Below are 14,224 nucleotides of genomic sequence, written 5' to 3' on the forward strand. Positions count from 1 at the left end.
GCGGCGACGCCAACTAAGCAAGCCATACTCCGTAGGGTGCACACCAGCGGCACCTATACAGTACTAACCACAGTAGACTGGCACGACTGGTACGAGTAACTGCTTGGGGGCCTTGTCTGGCCTTTGTCCACCGAGGCCACGTTCTGGCGGAGGATGTTTTCGGCGAGACTGATCTCGGTTCCGGGCTCTGGGACGTCCCCTGGTTTAGCGGAGGAGGATGCTCCTCCTCAGCCATTCTCACGCACGTGGAGGTGCCATGGTGGCGTGCCGGCGACTAGGGAGTCTTGTCTTCGAGAAGCATGATTTCGCCAAGTAGAGTGGAATCCATTTGGCAGATTGGCTAGGTATCAGTAGAGGATGGTCGAACAGGCACGACAGGATACGATCCGAGATTGCAGACCGAAACGTGGTCATGTCCCTTCATACCATTAAAACCATTCACACCATTGTAAGTTGTAACCAAGGTCGAAGCTACGTGATGGATCCGCTAAGTACAAGTACGGCACTCCTCAGACTCCTGGCCTCCTCACAACGATTTAATAATGATCCATATTTGATTCTTGCCAATCTCCCTGGCGCGAACCCTACCCGTCCTCACCAGGCTTATGCCAGAACCGTCATGCCTGCCTCTTGAAGGAGGTATAGTGCATACGCGGCCTACCGCCATTCACTACGAGTAGAAGAAACCAGCAACCTGCGTCTCGGTAGAACCCAGTCGGTCGAGCAGCCAGAACGACTTTCATATTGTGTATATCTTTGGTGTTCGCCCAGTGGAAACCCAAAGACCAGTGTATACATAATTTCGCAGGAGCATAGCATGCAGGGTAAAACTTCTGCTGCCCATGCGCGAATATAGCCTAGCAACGTACTTGTAACAATTTTCCAGCCAACGTCCAAGGACTTTGCTAGCCCATATGCTTCCTCACATGACAGTACATCGACTTCCCTTCTCTTTCCTTCCCGTTGTCGGACTACCTGCTGGCAACGTCTGTGCCCGGCCCGGATCGGCCAGCGGCTCACCCTTTCTCCTCCTCCTCTTTGTTTTCGAATGTTTCAGCCCCATTGAACTCGATGCATTTCTCGCCCAGGCATCCATGTCCTGATACGCCGAGCCTCCCTGCGCAAAAGAATTAGCGTGCACCATCTGGTTCGGCATGACCACCTGCCCGGCAATGCTATGGGATCTCGATCCAGGCTCGCCGGGCCCATACGAGCTGGATATGCTCTCGATCGTGTCCAGTCTGTTGCTCATTTGTGGCCGTCGATCGTAAGAATACGACGCTACTAGATTCGGTGTCGACGTGGAGATGGGTATCGCGCGACCACTGCCACGCGAGTTGTTCCTAGCCAAACCGTTTGGAGCCGTGATGGCCTTATTGAATGATGGCGAATTCGCATTGCCAGACGCTCCCCATGCACCACGTGGTGGGGAGGGAGGTACTACTGAGCCGCCCCTCGGTTGGGTTGCTGGGTCCGGATTCTGGTAGGCCGAACCGTTGGTTGTCACAGGCACAGGCTTTCGTGCTGTCTGGGAGATTCGACGGTTCAAGTTAGCCATCTGGTCTGCGGTCGGAGGTGCGAAAGCATAGGGCGCTCCTGCAGGACCGGATGCTTGTGTGGTTGGAGGCTGATCTGTTTTAGGAGGTGTAGGCGGTCCAGCGGTTTCATACTGCGACTGACGTATTTGATCCAGGCTTGTTGGAGTGGGAGGAACTGGGTGATTAAGGCGGGCTTGGAGGTTGGCACCTGTAAGGGTAATGGAACCAGCATTAGCAGGTTTATCGGACTGTTGTGGTGTGGATCTTGCTTCAAACGGGCTCGGGCCAGGTTGAGAGATGTTCAACGGTGACACGCGCTCCGGGGTGTGGTGCGGTGACGATCGGTCAGAATGAGATACTGGGCGTGAAGACGAGTCTGCAGAAATTGTAGTTACGAGTGGCTGGCCCGCTGCAGAGGCTTGGGCTTGGTTTGGCAAGATGTGTTGATGTTGATCAGGTGAAACAGAAGACGAATACCCTGCAGGCACAGATCTGGGTATTGCATTGCTGAATGCGCCAACCGGGTGCTCTGGAGGCCTTTCGGGCATCATATGAGGAGGCGGATGACCCGGGAATTGTAGTTGATGATTCGCCATTGGCATCGGGCCTGGTACGAAGCCTGGCCGAAACATGTGAGCCTGATTTTGTTGAGGTATGTGCCCGTTTTCTGGAATTCCTGCTAAAGGCATGGGCATTGACCCTGGAGCGCCCATGGGATGAGGTTGCATCAGCGCCGAACCTAATGGTATGGCGGACTGAACCTGGCTCTGGGAGCCACTTGAATATGGCGGAGGGGGTGTTTCCCATCCTACTCCTGATTGCCACTGCTGAGGGGGTGATCTGTGGTAGACAAGGTGGCCAGCGTCCTGGGGTGCAAGAGGCGGTCTTGGGGGGTATCTAGCCGTAGCAAAGCCTGCTGCGGTACTGGATCTGTGCAGGTTGGCCTGCAATTGTGTCGGAGCGCGAGGCGATGCAATGGCCAGATCCATCTGTGCGTCCACGTCGAGGGGTGACGACGTCGGGGATGCCGAGTTGTTGGTACGCCGTTGGTTCCACGACTGGTTCACGGACGCCGTGGTGATAGAGCGACCCAGGCCAGTCCTTATACCCCCTCTTCCACGGTCTCGTACACTTCGGCGTCTTTCGATTGCCACCTCAATATCCATGTCGCCGATTTGTTCTGTTAGTAACTCTGGCTCCTTGTCACCAACCTCTATCGTTAGTTCGCAATCTTGGCCGCAAGACGGGCCATAGTCGAAGTCGAGTATTGACACCCTCGATCCGTCCACAGGCATAGTCTCGTCTCCAAGGTCTTCCGCGAATTGGTCGACGCCACCAGGCGCAACTGCTATCAGTCTCTTGCCGTAAAACGCACATTCTCTCATGTCGGATTTTTCGACCCACTTAGCAGCAGTGCAGCCTTCGATTGTTCTTATCTGCGAACACTTGACGAAAAGACTTTCTCTCCAGTCGACTTTTGCCGCCAGGGAATCTTCTTCGATTTCATCGCTGCTGCCAGAAACCGACGGTGAGTATGCCATGAGGGGTTCAAGATGGCCGGTCGCAGAAGTCAATGGAATCTTCCCTTGCAGTCGCTGTTCATGTCTTTCCACAACTGAACCCATATCAGGGCTCACATCCAATTTTTCCGGCACGCCATAAATCCAGAGGCCACTTCCACTGAACCCGGCCACAACTAGAGTACCACAGGCTGTAGCGGTCGGAGCTGTCAAAGGTGCTGGCATGCTGAAGCGGCGACTTGTGGTTGGATTCAAGAAGTAAGCGACACCAGTTCTCGTATCGTCTGTCCGGACGGCTCTGTAAGACATTAAGGAGTGATCATAAGCAAAGAGCCAACTGGCATCGCCTTCTGTGTGGCCTTGGAGCAGTTCTGCATGGCTACAGACACTGCTGATCTGCGGGAACAGAATTTGTGTGGTCCACATTCGACTGTGAACTTCTTTCGGTGGTAGGTCGTTCTCCGTATAGAAGGGTGCTGTGATGACCACTGCGGAAGGTTCCTCCAAGCTTTGTGTGCTACCGACCAACATCGATCCATCCCCCAAGAAGCTCAAGCTGTCAACTCCTTCGCTCCTAACCGCTCGTCGATCGGTTGACAAAGCTGTCGGCGCTAAAGAGAACACCTCTACACCACCGTCGTAGGCTGCTGCTAAAACGGTGCCCTGAGGAGCCAATGCTATCGTCCGAGGAGGATTGTCCATCACGATGACCTGTACGTGTTTGACACCTTCCGCGGTCAGATTGTACACGTTGGCCTGATGCTTCGATGACAAGACGGCGAGTGTAGTACCATCGTCGGTGACTGAAGCGGCCAAAGGTCGCCTTAGAGTTTTCAATTCACGTGTAACGGAGATGGGCTCGGTGATAGCGTCAATGACATAAATCCTCGAAGAGCTCAAGGCGAGGACTGTCTGGCCGTTAGGCGAGAACGAAAAGCGGAAGGCCTCAGCACCAGGCAACGCAGCGGAGGAACTCGCATTGACGGAAACGAGGTTGATCAGTGTCTGCCGAGGTCGTAAATATGCTTCGAACAGGTTCCGACGGACTTCGGCAGCGAACTTGGTCTTGAGTCGGTACAAGTCATTCTTTCGAAAAGGCCCAGTGATGACGGTATTCGCCAAGGCATAGGACGGGCAACGAGATAGATGGTGTGCATATAACTCCTTGTTTTGAGCTGCTTGATACCAGGCTCGATTTAATATGGCTAGTGAGGCGAAGTTGTCGACGTCTACGGTCCATAGGATTCTGCAGGTTGTCAGTAAGCACGAGATCTGGAGGACTTGATGGAAGCATCCCCAGCAGCAGTTCGACATGTACCTTTGGATGACCTCAATGGGAAGTTTGTGAAAAGCAACGGCTTCACGTCTCTGCTGATCTGCCCTGGTGGTGGACGAGGACTGAGGATGGTGGTCAGGCAGGGTCTGGTCATGTGACGTTTGCGATGGATGGAAGAAGTCAGCCTCATAATGAGTCGGATCCAGTGGCTGGGGAGGAATGTCGTCGTGAGAGATTGTCGAAGAGGTTTTTATCGATGGGGGCCGCACGACTATATGCGGCGACATGATGCGGAAGGAGCGACGGAGATTTGAAAGCTATTCAGACAATGCCGAACAGGAGGACATGGTTGATGGAGGTTCTCATGTACAGATCCTCCATCGACGCGTCCGAGGCGAAGCTCCCTTTTGTTTCGATTAGTCGGACATGGGTAGTACTGAGGGAGTTCAATTGCTGAATTGCCACGATGAAGAGATCTCGACTTGGTGCAATTCAACGGGTGACGAGCGATGGGTTCAGATGGTATCGTCGTCGGTGTTTAAGACACGGCGCTTTTGGTGGTGGTGGTGATCAAAGTCGGCGATGGGGTTGGATGGATTGAGTAGGACAGCGCCGGGCCACCACAAAAAGAGGTGGTCAGCGGCCCCTGTACTCCGTACTGTAAGTTATTCGTACAATAGCTGGCTCGCTGGAAGAATGCAACGCTTAGTTAAGCCACACAGGCACGAGTAAGATGTGTGGATGTTCAGCAGAAAGAACCCCAGGGACAATAGCACCCAGGTAGACCGCCCATCACCGCCTAAACCGAAGCCAGAATCAGAGCAAAAGCGAGATCAAGTGCCAATCGCATCGAAGGAGGCAGACCTAAAAGCACACGAGGTCCAGTTAAAGATGGTTTGGGATTAGATCGTGCCTCTGCGTTGCTTTTCTTAGATTTCTCTCAAGCCGCGATGGCCCATGATGGCCCCTACACTACCTACCTGATAGGTGCCTGAGGCGACTGGGTGCAAGTATTAGCGAGGGCTCCAAATTTTGGGATGTGGGACCTCTGTCTGACACCTGGAGCCAAGCTCCTCATCTGTGCTGATCACCGCTGTCGTGAGCTTGTCAGTGGGTGTCGTATCAAGCACAACACATCGTCTGACAACCTTGATACCTTTGGGGAGCCTGGGAGCCTACCTAGGTATGCTTCTTCAACATCAAACACCTTCTACTTCATCTCCCCTAGGCATCCCCAGATCATCTCCCACTCTATGCGGACGTCTTGCTTCTTCGAGCCATGGGTTTTCGCTTAAGCGCATTCTGGAACACAACTCCGTTGGCGCAGATCAGATCATCACAGTTCATCTCAAACACCACTCGAAAGGTATCCATTATACATGAAGGGAGATGATTGCCTGAAGAATGGGTTCCCAGTGCTTCTCTCGACAAGTCCATTGCTCGTCGCAAAAGATGCACTAGAATGATATATCCTTGTTCGTACAGCCCGGCCAGACATTAGCACAGCTCACTTCTTTTCCGCTGCAGGCTTATCCCCGCCACCAACCAACCCATCAAACACCCCGGAGAACCAACGGCCAGGCTTCATGCTCTTCATAGCTTCTTCCTGCATTCTCTTCTCCTCAGCATCTCGCTCGGCCAACCACTTTTCGCCCTCTTCCTTAATCTTCTTGTCAAACTCCATATACTGTTGCTGTCCGCGTTCTCGGATCTGGTCCCACAACATCTTGCCCTCTCCCAGACTTTGGTCTTCCTGGGGCTTGGATAATCCCAAGAGAGAGCCAAGTCCACCAACGCTCTTCTTCGGTTTGTGTTTCCGCTTTTCTGCCTCTTGCTTTTCGAACTTCTCACGGATGATCTTCTCCCGTCGCGCAAACTCGGCCGGGATGTATGTGCCTTCGAAGGACTTCAGCACCTCCCGCACGTCGTCGAATCCCATGGTTGCAAGGTACTCCAAGAACGGAATAAGCTGAATCAATGTCTGATCTTTCGGGTCACCCTTCCACTTCGGTAGGATGATGGCATTTTCAGGTTGGTGCTTGACATGATGCGGATCGGTGTCGATGATCAAGACTTTCTTGAGATCACGGTTCAGGTACGAAAGATCCTGGTATCATCTTAGTAAAACAAGCGTTAGTGGATATGTGGCCTAGAATTACCTTTACGTAACCGCCGTCTTTGTATAGAGTGGCTTCACGGAACAGCGGCCATCGAATGGTGGAATAAGGATCCAGCTTCCTCAACACCTGCTCGACCATAGCCATGGGCTGGCTGGTGAACAGCACAATCTCATAGTAGCTTCCAAGGTATCGTAAAAAGTAGTCCATTCCAGGTCGTTTGGCGACGCGCCATCCGTGCTCCATGGTCCATTCCGAATGACACAACATATCCTCCAAGCTGAGCACCAGCGTAAACGGGAACCGCAGGTTTGGATCTGGATCCTCGTCCGGCAGCAGCTTCGTTGTCACTGGATCTCGGTAGTAGCTCATGGTCGACCCTAACCTTGCCTGGACCCGATTCCAGAAACGCCCAAGTCCCCAACCTGAGGGAGCATCAGCGTGTTTCTTCTCCTCCTCTTCGCTCTCCCAGTTGCGTCCCAAATATACCGAATAGCCGACAGCACCCAAGCCTAGCAGCAGGTACATGTATCTGAAGACTGCGTTCTTTTTCCGATCGCTTGATGAGACGTACTGCTCCCGAGGGGCGTCGCTACCACCTTGTCCGCCTTCATCAGGAGGCGTTTGTTGATCTGGCTCTTCGGTAATATTGAGGCTGGATTTCCGTGCATGAGGTTGTTGACTTTGTTTTGCTTGACTTAGCTCTGCGTCCAATGTTGACGGGATACCTTTTGTCAAATCCGGAAGAGGCTGTTGAGGCTGTTGCGCCTCTCCTTCTGAGCTCTGTGGAGCTTCTTTTTCCTCCTGAGGCCACGCACCTTGTGTCTGCTGGTCTCTCATTGAACTTCTGGTCGCCTTTGAGACTGATCCAGAAACATCGTCGAGGTCTCGGGCAGGGTCAACGCCGAAGGGCGGCTTATCTGGAGGTTGCTGCTTCTTCGCATTCGGACTCGCAGTCGTGAAGGGGACTTTTCGAAGGGGTTCTCTTGATGAACCGGAATGTGAGCTGGTGGGAGGTTTGTAGTCTGTACCTTTGATCCCTTGAGTTCGACTGTAGTATCGCAGTTGCGGAAGAGCCTGCGGAATAAGAGGCCGGGCTTGCCGCGGCCTCAATAGAGGCAATGCTGAGCGACTCAACATCCTGAGATAAGCATGTCCTCACCCAGCCGAGGGATGGAAAATGCAATTACTTCTGGGATGGCAGCAGTCGCGGCTGCAGTTCAATAAATGTCCACGAGTTGGAGATGGTGTTGAAAAACTTCCCCAGTCCGGCATCACCAGAAGAGAGTCGGATCTTTCGTCGTCCTGCGCTCGGCCCTCTTGCCTTGGCAGAATCGAGCGGAGTAACTCTTTTGCCTCGTCTCTTTGATCTTCTTCTTTCTTCTTCTTCTTCTTTTCTCAACAAAGAAAGTTGCACCGAGAAATTTGATCCGCCGATCACAGTCATTCTATGTTCGAGGGATTGTATTAGCTCGGGAGAGTAATAACCGCCGTTCTCCTCAAGAGCGCAAGAGAGGTTCGCCCATGATCTCTTCGCCCCGTAAGGACGCAACATCCCACCCATTCCTGCGCCGCCCTTCAGTCACAATGAGTGCATGAACGCCGAGTCCAGTCGCAGGCACTTGGTCTCTCCATCTTACTCCTCTCTGAAACCACCAAATGCCGCCGTCCTGGCGAGCTGGCCTTGTCAACGCCTTTCCAATTCCCGAAGATCGCTTGAAATCAAAAAAGGGCTTGAAGAGAGACAAGGATGAGCACAAATCTGCGTCGGCAGACCCTAATGAGCTGTCTTTGCCAGGAGGGCTGTTTAAGTTCTTCGACCTACCGGGAGAGATCCGTAACAAGATCTACAGTCTGATTCTTTTCCGTGGTGCTAGTTACAGAGGAATCGACGGTCGGAAGAAAAGCCGTACGTCAATTCTCATGGTCAACAGACGGATGCACCAGGAGGCCTCATACATTCTATACAGCTCATTGAGCTTTAGAATTTTCCCTCTGCAGGACTTTACACCTGCTCCTCTCATCCAGGAATTACGACCCATGTACAGGTCTATGGTAACCAAGCTAGAAATGGTGATAGGCTCAAGCTGGACGAATCCACCGAAGACGTGGCGGGTCAGTAAACTCCTGGCGAAACGACTAGGGAAATTATCTGCCGTGCAGACTCTCAAGTTGTTTGTGCAGTGCGACCCAAGCCTGCCCACGTACGAGAAGTACCGGATTTCATTTAACTTCTATACCGACTTCTGCGGTGACCTGCTCCGGGCTGTTCTGGCGGTTATGCCACATCTTCAACACATCGAGGTTGATGGCAATCCTGGCATCGAGACGACAGGGCCTTTGGTGTCTCGACTACTGGCTGAGGCTGAAGCCAAGGGTAAGACGTGGACATTGGGGCCTACAAAGCCTGTTGCTACTTCGGAAGGACTCAAGATGCTCTTCTGGGTCTGATTATGCATTATGATTTTCCACGAAATAATGAACAATGAGACAATGTTTGCCGAACATACGTATTTTCAAAGTATTTGCCTCTCGGATTCACTACTTTGCGTGCAGTGCAGCCCATGCAATATCTGCAGGCAGATCCCAGCCGTGGTTAGCCCTTCTATGCAGCCAAACGCCATGCATGCCATGATATCTGTAGATACAAGTTACACATTTGAGCCCAGTCGACACCTCCGCGTCCTGACTCATAGCTCCTCGTCCACATCCATGAGACCGTCTCCACCGTTCGACTGCCCATGGCCGTTTGCTTGGAGTGCCTTTTTCGCTACACTGGCTTCCTTGTCAATGGCTTGTCTCGACACAGCTACAATGTTGTCTTCGATCAACCGCTGGCCCACGTCCTCAATGTGCTTCTTCGGATCTACCTTGCCGACATATCGTGTCTTCAGCTGCTCGGGCGTCAACTCATTCTCTTCCCTGACTCTGCGCTCATAGCCCTCGGCAAGATGAACAAGCTGTTTCAGACCTTCCTCATTCCGTTTCCGCTCACCACCAAAGCTATGAGGCAGTTCCAGGCCCTCGGTCCACGGCTCCTTGTGCAAATTCATCAACATATTCTCTTCCAACCCCGTCTTGCGATATTGGATGCCTATGCTGTAGTAATGTCTGTTCAACCCGTGAATGAGCGCTTGAATTGATGGCTTGTTGAGGTGTCCCAAGTTCGACGTAGTTTGGCGCGGCTCTTGTCCCATCATCATTGTCTGCGGATTGATAAGCCGGAAGGCATCGATCACGACCTTGCCCTTGACGGACTGTATCGGGTCTACGACGACGGCGACGGCGCGGGGTGTGAGTTGCTCGAAAGACTGTTGCGTGTTGATGTCGACGCTCGAGAGCCAGCATCCAAAGCCCGGGTGAGAATGGTACCAGCCGACGACGGTCTCTGGCCGCCCTGTCTGGCGCAGCATGTCCATCATCTTGGTCTGGAAGACGGGGTCGACGGATTCGACAGAGACCGATGTTCCTGACTGCGGCATGGCAAAGACATCGACAACCCGTACGGTGAAATCATCGACGAATTCGCCCAACATAAGACCCATTACCTCCATCGGCACACCGGCGCGCCCATGCCGTAGCATCTTGAGCAGGGCGAGCGAGGAAATGTACACAGTCTCGGAGTTGTCGACGAGGTTGGTGTCCTGGCCGGGCGCGGCGCCAGGCATTCCCATGCCCGAGGCGGCTGCGAGCATGCGGTTGAAACGGTCCATTCTAGATTATGGAGAGAAGGGAGGACGGAGATGGCAAGAGGATTGAGGGTTTGTGGCGTACTGCGCCAAAGAGACCGATGGGTTCGTCTGATCGAGCGGCTAGAGTGTGGAAAGAAGACAAGTATCTGGTGAGCCAGAAGGACTGCAGTTGAGGAGTGACAGTGGTTGATGAGTGCTCTTGCAGTGATTTGATTTCTTGACGACTGCAGCGCAGCGCAGCTCCGGCTCGCGTAAGTTGCTCGCCGCCTGGCCTGCGTTAAGTTGTTAGGGCACGGTAGGCACGGGGGGCGTTCCGGGTAAGTTGCCCTGTTTGACTGCATTCCTCCACCTTCATGTTGGAGATGCTTCTTTCAGATGCGATGAACTTTAGGTTGTTCTGAAGTCGATATATACCTGATCCGCCATTGTTCTGCACTCATCCTGTCATTTGCTTTACCACGATCTTCACGCTCTCAATACAATCCGATTGTTAGCATATCTCTCTCCTACTCTCAAGCCGTTTCTCTCCCTCCTTTACCTCGGCAGACTCACACAAAAGACACCCTGCGCCGCAGTCCCGCAGGAACCAAGCGTCCCACACTTCACCAGCAAGTTTTGCACACATATCATCGTCAAACATACCTACCTTCTGAGCAGTCATTGATATAGCGCACTGCGCGACAGTGCCATGTCGTTCGCTCCTGTTGATCCCCCGAAATTGCGGGATGACAGCAAAAAGCGGGTGGCATACTTCTACGATTCAGATGTCGGCAACTACGCATATGTCTCAGGTCATCCCATGAAACCTCACCGAATACGACTGGCGCACTCACTTGTCATGAACTATGGTCTCTACAAAAAGATGGAGATCTATCGAGCGAAGCCTGCTACAAAATACGAAATGACCCAGTTCCACACAGACGAGTACATCGACTTTCTGGCGAAGGTGACACCAGACAACATGGACTCTTACCAGAAAGAACAACAGAAATACAACGTTGGAGACGATTGCCCCGTGTTTGACGGGCTTTTCGAATTCTGTGGCATAAGTGCCGGCGGGTCAATGGAAGGGGCAGCAAGATTGAACAGGCAAAAAGCAGATATCGCGATCAACTGGGCAGGGGGTCTGCATCACGCAAAAAAGAGCGAGGCCAGTGGCTTTTGCTATGTCAATGACATCGTCTTAGGTATAATCGAACTGCTAAGATTTCACAAGAGGGTACTCTACATCGACATCGATGTCCACCATGGAGATGGAGTTGAGGAAGCTTTCTACACCACCGACAGAGTCATGACCGTGTCTTTTCACAAGTACGGAGAGTATTTCCCTGGCACAGGCGAACTTAGAGATATCGGCGTGGGCTTGGGCAAACATTATGCTGTCAACTTCCCTCTTCGTGATGGAATCGATGACTCTTCTTACAAGGGCATTTTTGAGCCTGTGATCCGAGCCACTATGGAACACTATCAACCTGCAGCCGTTGTGTTGCAATGTGGTGGTGACTCTTTGTCTGGCGATCGCCTCGGTTGTTTTAACCTCAGTATGAAGGGTCATGCGAATTGCGTCCGGTTTGTCAAATCCTTCAACCTGCCCACACTGATCCTTGGTGGCGGTGGATACACGATGAGAAACGTTGCGAGAACGTGGGCATTTGAGACAGGAACTCTTGTCGGAGAACCCATGACGCCCAATCTGCCATACAATGACTATTACGAGGTAAGCACTCTTCTGCGATGGCGTGAAATTTATCTGACTGAAAACAGTACTACGCGCCTGACTACGAACTTGATGTACGACCATCCAACATGGACAATGCTAACTCGAAAGAATATCTTGAGAAGATTCTGACGCAAGTCCTGGAAAACCTCAAGAGAACGGCTCATGCGCCATCGGTACAGATGACTGACGTGCCACGCGAGTCACTTGGCATGAATGACGAAGATGAAGCCGCTCTAGACGACCTCGATGAAGATCAGAATGCAGACAGTAGAATGTCACAACGCAAAGCTGACAAGTACGTTGAGAAGAATGGTGAACTCTCTGACAGCGAAGATGAGGCGATGGAAGCCATGGATGGTCACGCAGGCAGTAGAAAACGCCGCATCATGGTGAATTACCGTCATATCATGGACGTGGGAGGCAATGATTCAGGAATGGAGACGGGTAGCGGAATCGACACGCCACAGCAGGGATCGAGTCTCCCTGACGATGCGGACGAGATGAATGTGGACGAATTGGACGAAAAGATCAACCTAATTCCGAGCCCAAGCGCTGCAGATATGAATGGTTCTGCTGCAGTGTCAGGTCAACATTCACCTAGTGCTCCTGCTGCCGATGACGACATCGAGATGGGCGACGCAGACGCAGAAGGATCTGCGCCGACGAGTGCAGCTGATGCTCTTCTCGCGGAGGAAGAATCGACCATCACCGTTCAGCCACAAGCACAACAACAGCAGACACCACCGGAATCACCACCTGCGCAAGAAGCCGAGCAGCTTGCAACGACATCTGGTGATACTGCGCTGACAGCAACTGAAGGGGAAGCTGCTATGGTAGACCCGGCTGCTGTAACTCTGACAGCGACAGCTACCACCGAGCCAGATGCCACTGGCGCCAGTATAGAGGAAGCAGCGATCAAACAGGAAGTCACCGGTGATGATGAAGTGGCGAAAGCACAAGAGGAAGGGCGTATGGAGAGAGAAGCGGTCAATGCAGAAGGGGAAGCTAGGACCGAGGCGGTTGCGAGGGCTGAGACTGATGGAAGGCCCGAGGACGAGCTGTAGGACAGCTTGGGACTGAAACTCCGGCCAACATTCGGCCCAGAAGCCTGGCGCCGTCCGTGAGGATGCTCTTTTGCATTTTATGAGATTCAAGAAGGCGCCCTGTATATGTAGTCTGTGCTAAGCGTCATGAGAATTATTGACATATGTTCGCCGTTCAGCCAGCGTGCACGAGTCGGCGCTGATAGCTGCCTCCTTGACAAGACTAGCAAATGCTCAAGCATGAATCGCAGCCTTAGCAATCCTTGCTGAGAGAATTGCCTAGGTCGTGTATCAGTATTGTCCTCCGTCGTCGTCCTGTCCCCCGAGCTGCCCTCCGTACTGTTCTCCTTCGTGGCCTCCATACTGCCCTCCGTCGTGGCCCCCCTCGTGGGCCCCCTCGTGGCCTCCGCCGTAGTGAGCTTGGTCGGGATCATAATCCTGGTCATGCTGGTAGTCATAGACCCCTTCATCATTGAGATCGTCTTCATCCTCCTGGTCCACATCCCCGCCTTGTGCGTTCGCAGAGTCTGTCCCATCCTCCCCTGGTTCGATTGCAGGATCTGTTCCATCGTCTTCTTGTTCATTCTCCGGGTCTGTTCCATCCTGCTCATCTCCACCCCACCCATCTTGTCCTCCTTCATCCTCCTCCTCCTCGTCATCGGTATCCGAGCATGACTCGCTATGGCAGGACCAAAGGTCCTCATCGTCGTCGCCCTGATTCTCGTTCCCGTACACGTCGTTACCAGGATGCATTTTCGACATAGCTTGGTCGTCCTGTCCTCCGCTCTGCTGGTAGCTATCGTCCTGCTCATCGGACTGACTAGGGACCATTTGAGAGTTCGCACTCTGTGGATCGTAGCCTGAATTCATTTTCGAACTGGAAAAGGCGCTAAAAGGGGGCGTGGTGAAAGAGATTGAAGTGGACTGAAGAGAAGTAAAGAACTTGTGAATGACAACTTACTTGATACGGGCTCGGCTGCAACGAGAGGCCTCTGCCAACACCGTGGTACTCTTCTCCTTTATCATTTTCCGGCTCACCGAATTCGTCCTCTGAGGCTTACTACAAACTCATCCTCAAGTGAACTTTCACTGGGACGCAAGGCCAGTGCTCCTAGGTTGAGCTGCTTCTTGGTTCTCCTCCTTGAGGCCTGAATCAGCAATTAGGGAGTAGCTTTGCTACATCGTACAGTAGTACTCCTAGGTATGCGATCTGGTTTACAATAATATACAGCAACATCCACCACAGGACGCTAGGCGGGCGTTGCTGGCCTGGCCGTCAAGGCGCTACAGCAAGCTTGGAATGGCGTCGTTTCTCTCA

At 52.7% G+C, this 14,224-nt stretch overlaps 6 protein-coding genes across 6 annotated transcripts; 2 read left to right on the forward strand and 4 right to left on the reverse strand.

The window, feature by feature from the left end:
* Positions 1-715: 715 nt before the first annotated feature.
* Positions 716-5,035, reverse strand: PV05_01114 (uncharacterized protein). Its single transcript, XM_013466067.1, has 2 exons — positions 4,377-5,035; positions 716-4,304 (listed from the first exon to the last, which is right to left on the reverse strand). The coding sequence occupies exons 1-2, from the start codon at positions 4,619-4,621 to the stop codon at positions 923-925; spliced, it is 3,627 nt and encodes a 1,208-aa protein (XP_013321521.1). The 5' UTR covers positions 4,622-5,035; the 3' UTR covers positions 716-922.
* A 639-nt stretch (positions 5,036-5,674) lies between these two features.
* Positions 5,675-7,700, reverse strand: PV05_01115 (uncharacterized protein). Its single transcript, XM_013466068.1, has 2 exons — positions 6,494-7,700; positions 5,675-6,441 (listed from the first exon to the last, which is right to left on the reverse strand). Exons 1-2 carry the CDS (start codon positions 7,589-7,591, stop codon positions 5,842-5,844), a joined length of 1,698 nt encoding a protein of 565 aa, XP_013321522.1. The 5' UTR covers positions 7,592-7,700; the 3' UTR covers positions 5,675-5,841.
* Positions 7,701-7,867: 167 nt separating this feature from the next.
* Positions 7,868-8,960, forward strand: PV05_01116 (uncharacterized protein). Its single transcript, XM_013466069.1, has one exon. It carries the CDS (start codon positions 8,111-8,113, stop codon positions 8,900-8,902), a length of 792 nt encoding a protein of 263 aa, XP_013321523.1. The 5' UTR covers positions 7,868-8,110; the 3' UTR covers positions 8,903-8,960.
* On the reverse strand, positions 8,946-10,383 carry PV05_01117 (26S proteasome regulatory subunit rpn11). Its single transcript, XM_013466070.1, has one exon. The coding sequence runs from the start codon at positions 10,162-10,164 to the stop codon at positions 9,142-9,144; it is 1,023 nt and encodes a 340-aa protein (XP_013321524.1). The 5' UTR covers positions 10,165-10,383; the 3' UTR covers positions 8,946-9,141.
* A 168-nt stretch (positions 10,384-10,551) lies between these two features.
* On the forward strand, positions 10,552-13,078 carry PV05_01118 (histone deacetylase RPD3). The gene is made up of 2 exons (XM_013466071.1): positions 10,552-11,860; positions 11,908-13,078. The coding sequence occupies exons 1-2, from the start codon at positions 10,832-10,834 to the stop codon at positions 12,925-12,927; spliced, it is 2,049 nt and encodes a 682-aa protein (XP_013321525.1). The 5' UTR covers positions 10,552-10,831; the 3' UTR covers positions 12,928-13,078.
* Positions 13,079-13,197: 119 nt separating this feature from the next.
* Positions 13,198-14,093, reverse strand: PV05_01119 (uncharacterized protein; the record flags this gene model as incomplete). The annotated part of the gene is made up of 1 exon (XM_013466072.1): positions 13,198-14,093. Exon 1 carries the CDS (start codon positions 13,774-13,776, stop codon positions 13,198-13,200), a length of 579 nt encoding a protein of 192 aa, XP_013321526.1. The 5' UTR covers positions 13,777-14,093.
* Positions 14,094-14,224: the final 131 nt, after the last annotated feature.

This window comes from Exophiala xenobiotica, assembly GCF_000835505.1.
Source record: "Exophiala xenobiotica strain CBS 118157 unplaced genomic scaffold supercont1.1, whole genome shotgun sequence".
NCBI lineage: Eukaryota > Fungi > Ascomycota > Eurotiomycetes > Chaetothyriales > Herpotrichiellaceae > Exophiala > Exophiala xenobiotica.

What these genes read in the sequence shown, in the direction of transcription:
- PV05_01117 (XM_013466070.1), bottom strand. Translation starts at nt 10,164, where the DNA reads ATGGACCGTTTCAACCGCATGCTCGCAGCCGCCTCGGGCATGGGAATG.
- PV05_01115 (XM_013466068.1), bottom strand. Translation starts at nt 7,591, where the DNA reads ATGTTGAGTCGCTCAGCATTGCCTCTATTGAGGCCGCGGCAAGCCCGG. An exon ending in AAGACGGCGGTTACGTAAAG is followed by an intron (nt 6,442 to 6,493) that starts GTAATTCTAGGC and finishes AGATGATACCAG; the next exon opens with GATCTTTCGTACCTGAACCG.
- PV05_01116 (XM_013466069.1), top strand. Translation starts at nt 8,111, where the DNA reads ATGCCGCCGTCCTGGCGAGCTGGCCTTGTCAACGCCTTTCCAATTCCC.
- PV05_01118 (XM_013466071.1), top strand. Translation starts at nt 10,832, where the DNA reads ATGTCGTTCGCTCCTGTTGATCCCCCGAAATTGCGGGATGACAGCAAA. An exon ending in CATACAATGACTATTACGAG is followed by an intron (nt 11,861 to 11,907) that starts GTAAGCACTCTT and finishes GACTGAAAACAG; the next exon opens with TACTACGCGCCTGACTACGA.
- PV05_01114 (XM_013466067.1), bottom strand. Translation starts at nt 4,621, where the DNA reads ATGTCGCCGCATATAGTCGTGCGGCCCCCATCGATAAAAACCTCTTCG. An exon ending in CCCATTGAGGTCATCCAAAG is followed by an intron (nt 4,305 to 4,376) that starts GTACATGTCGAA and finishes GACAACCTGCAG; the next exon opens with AATCCTATGGACCGTAGACG.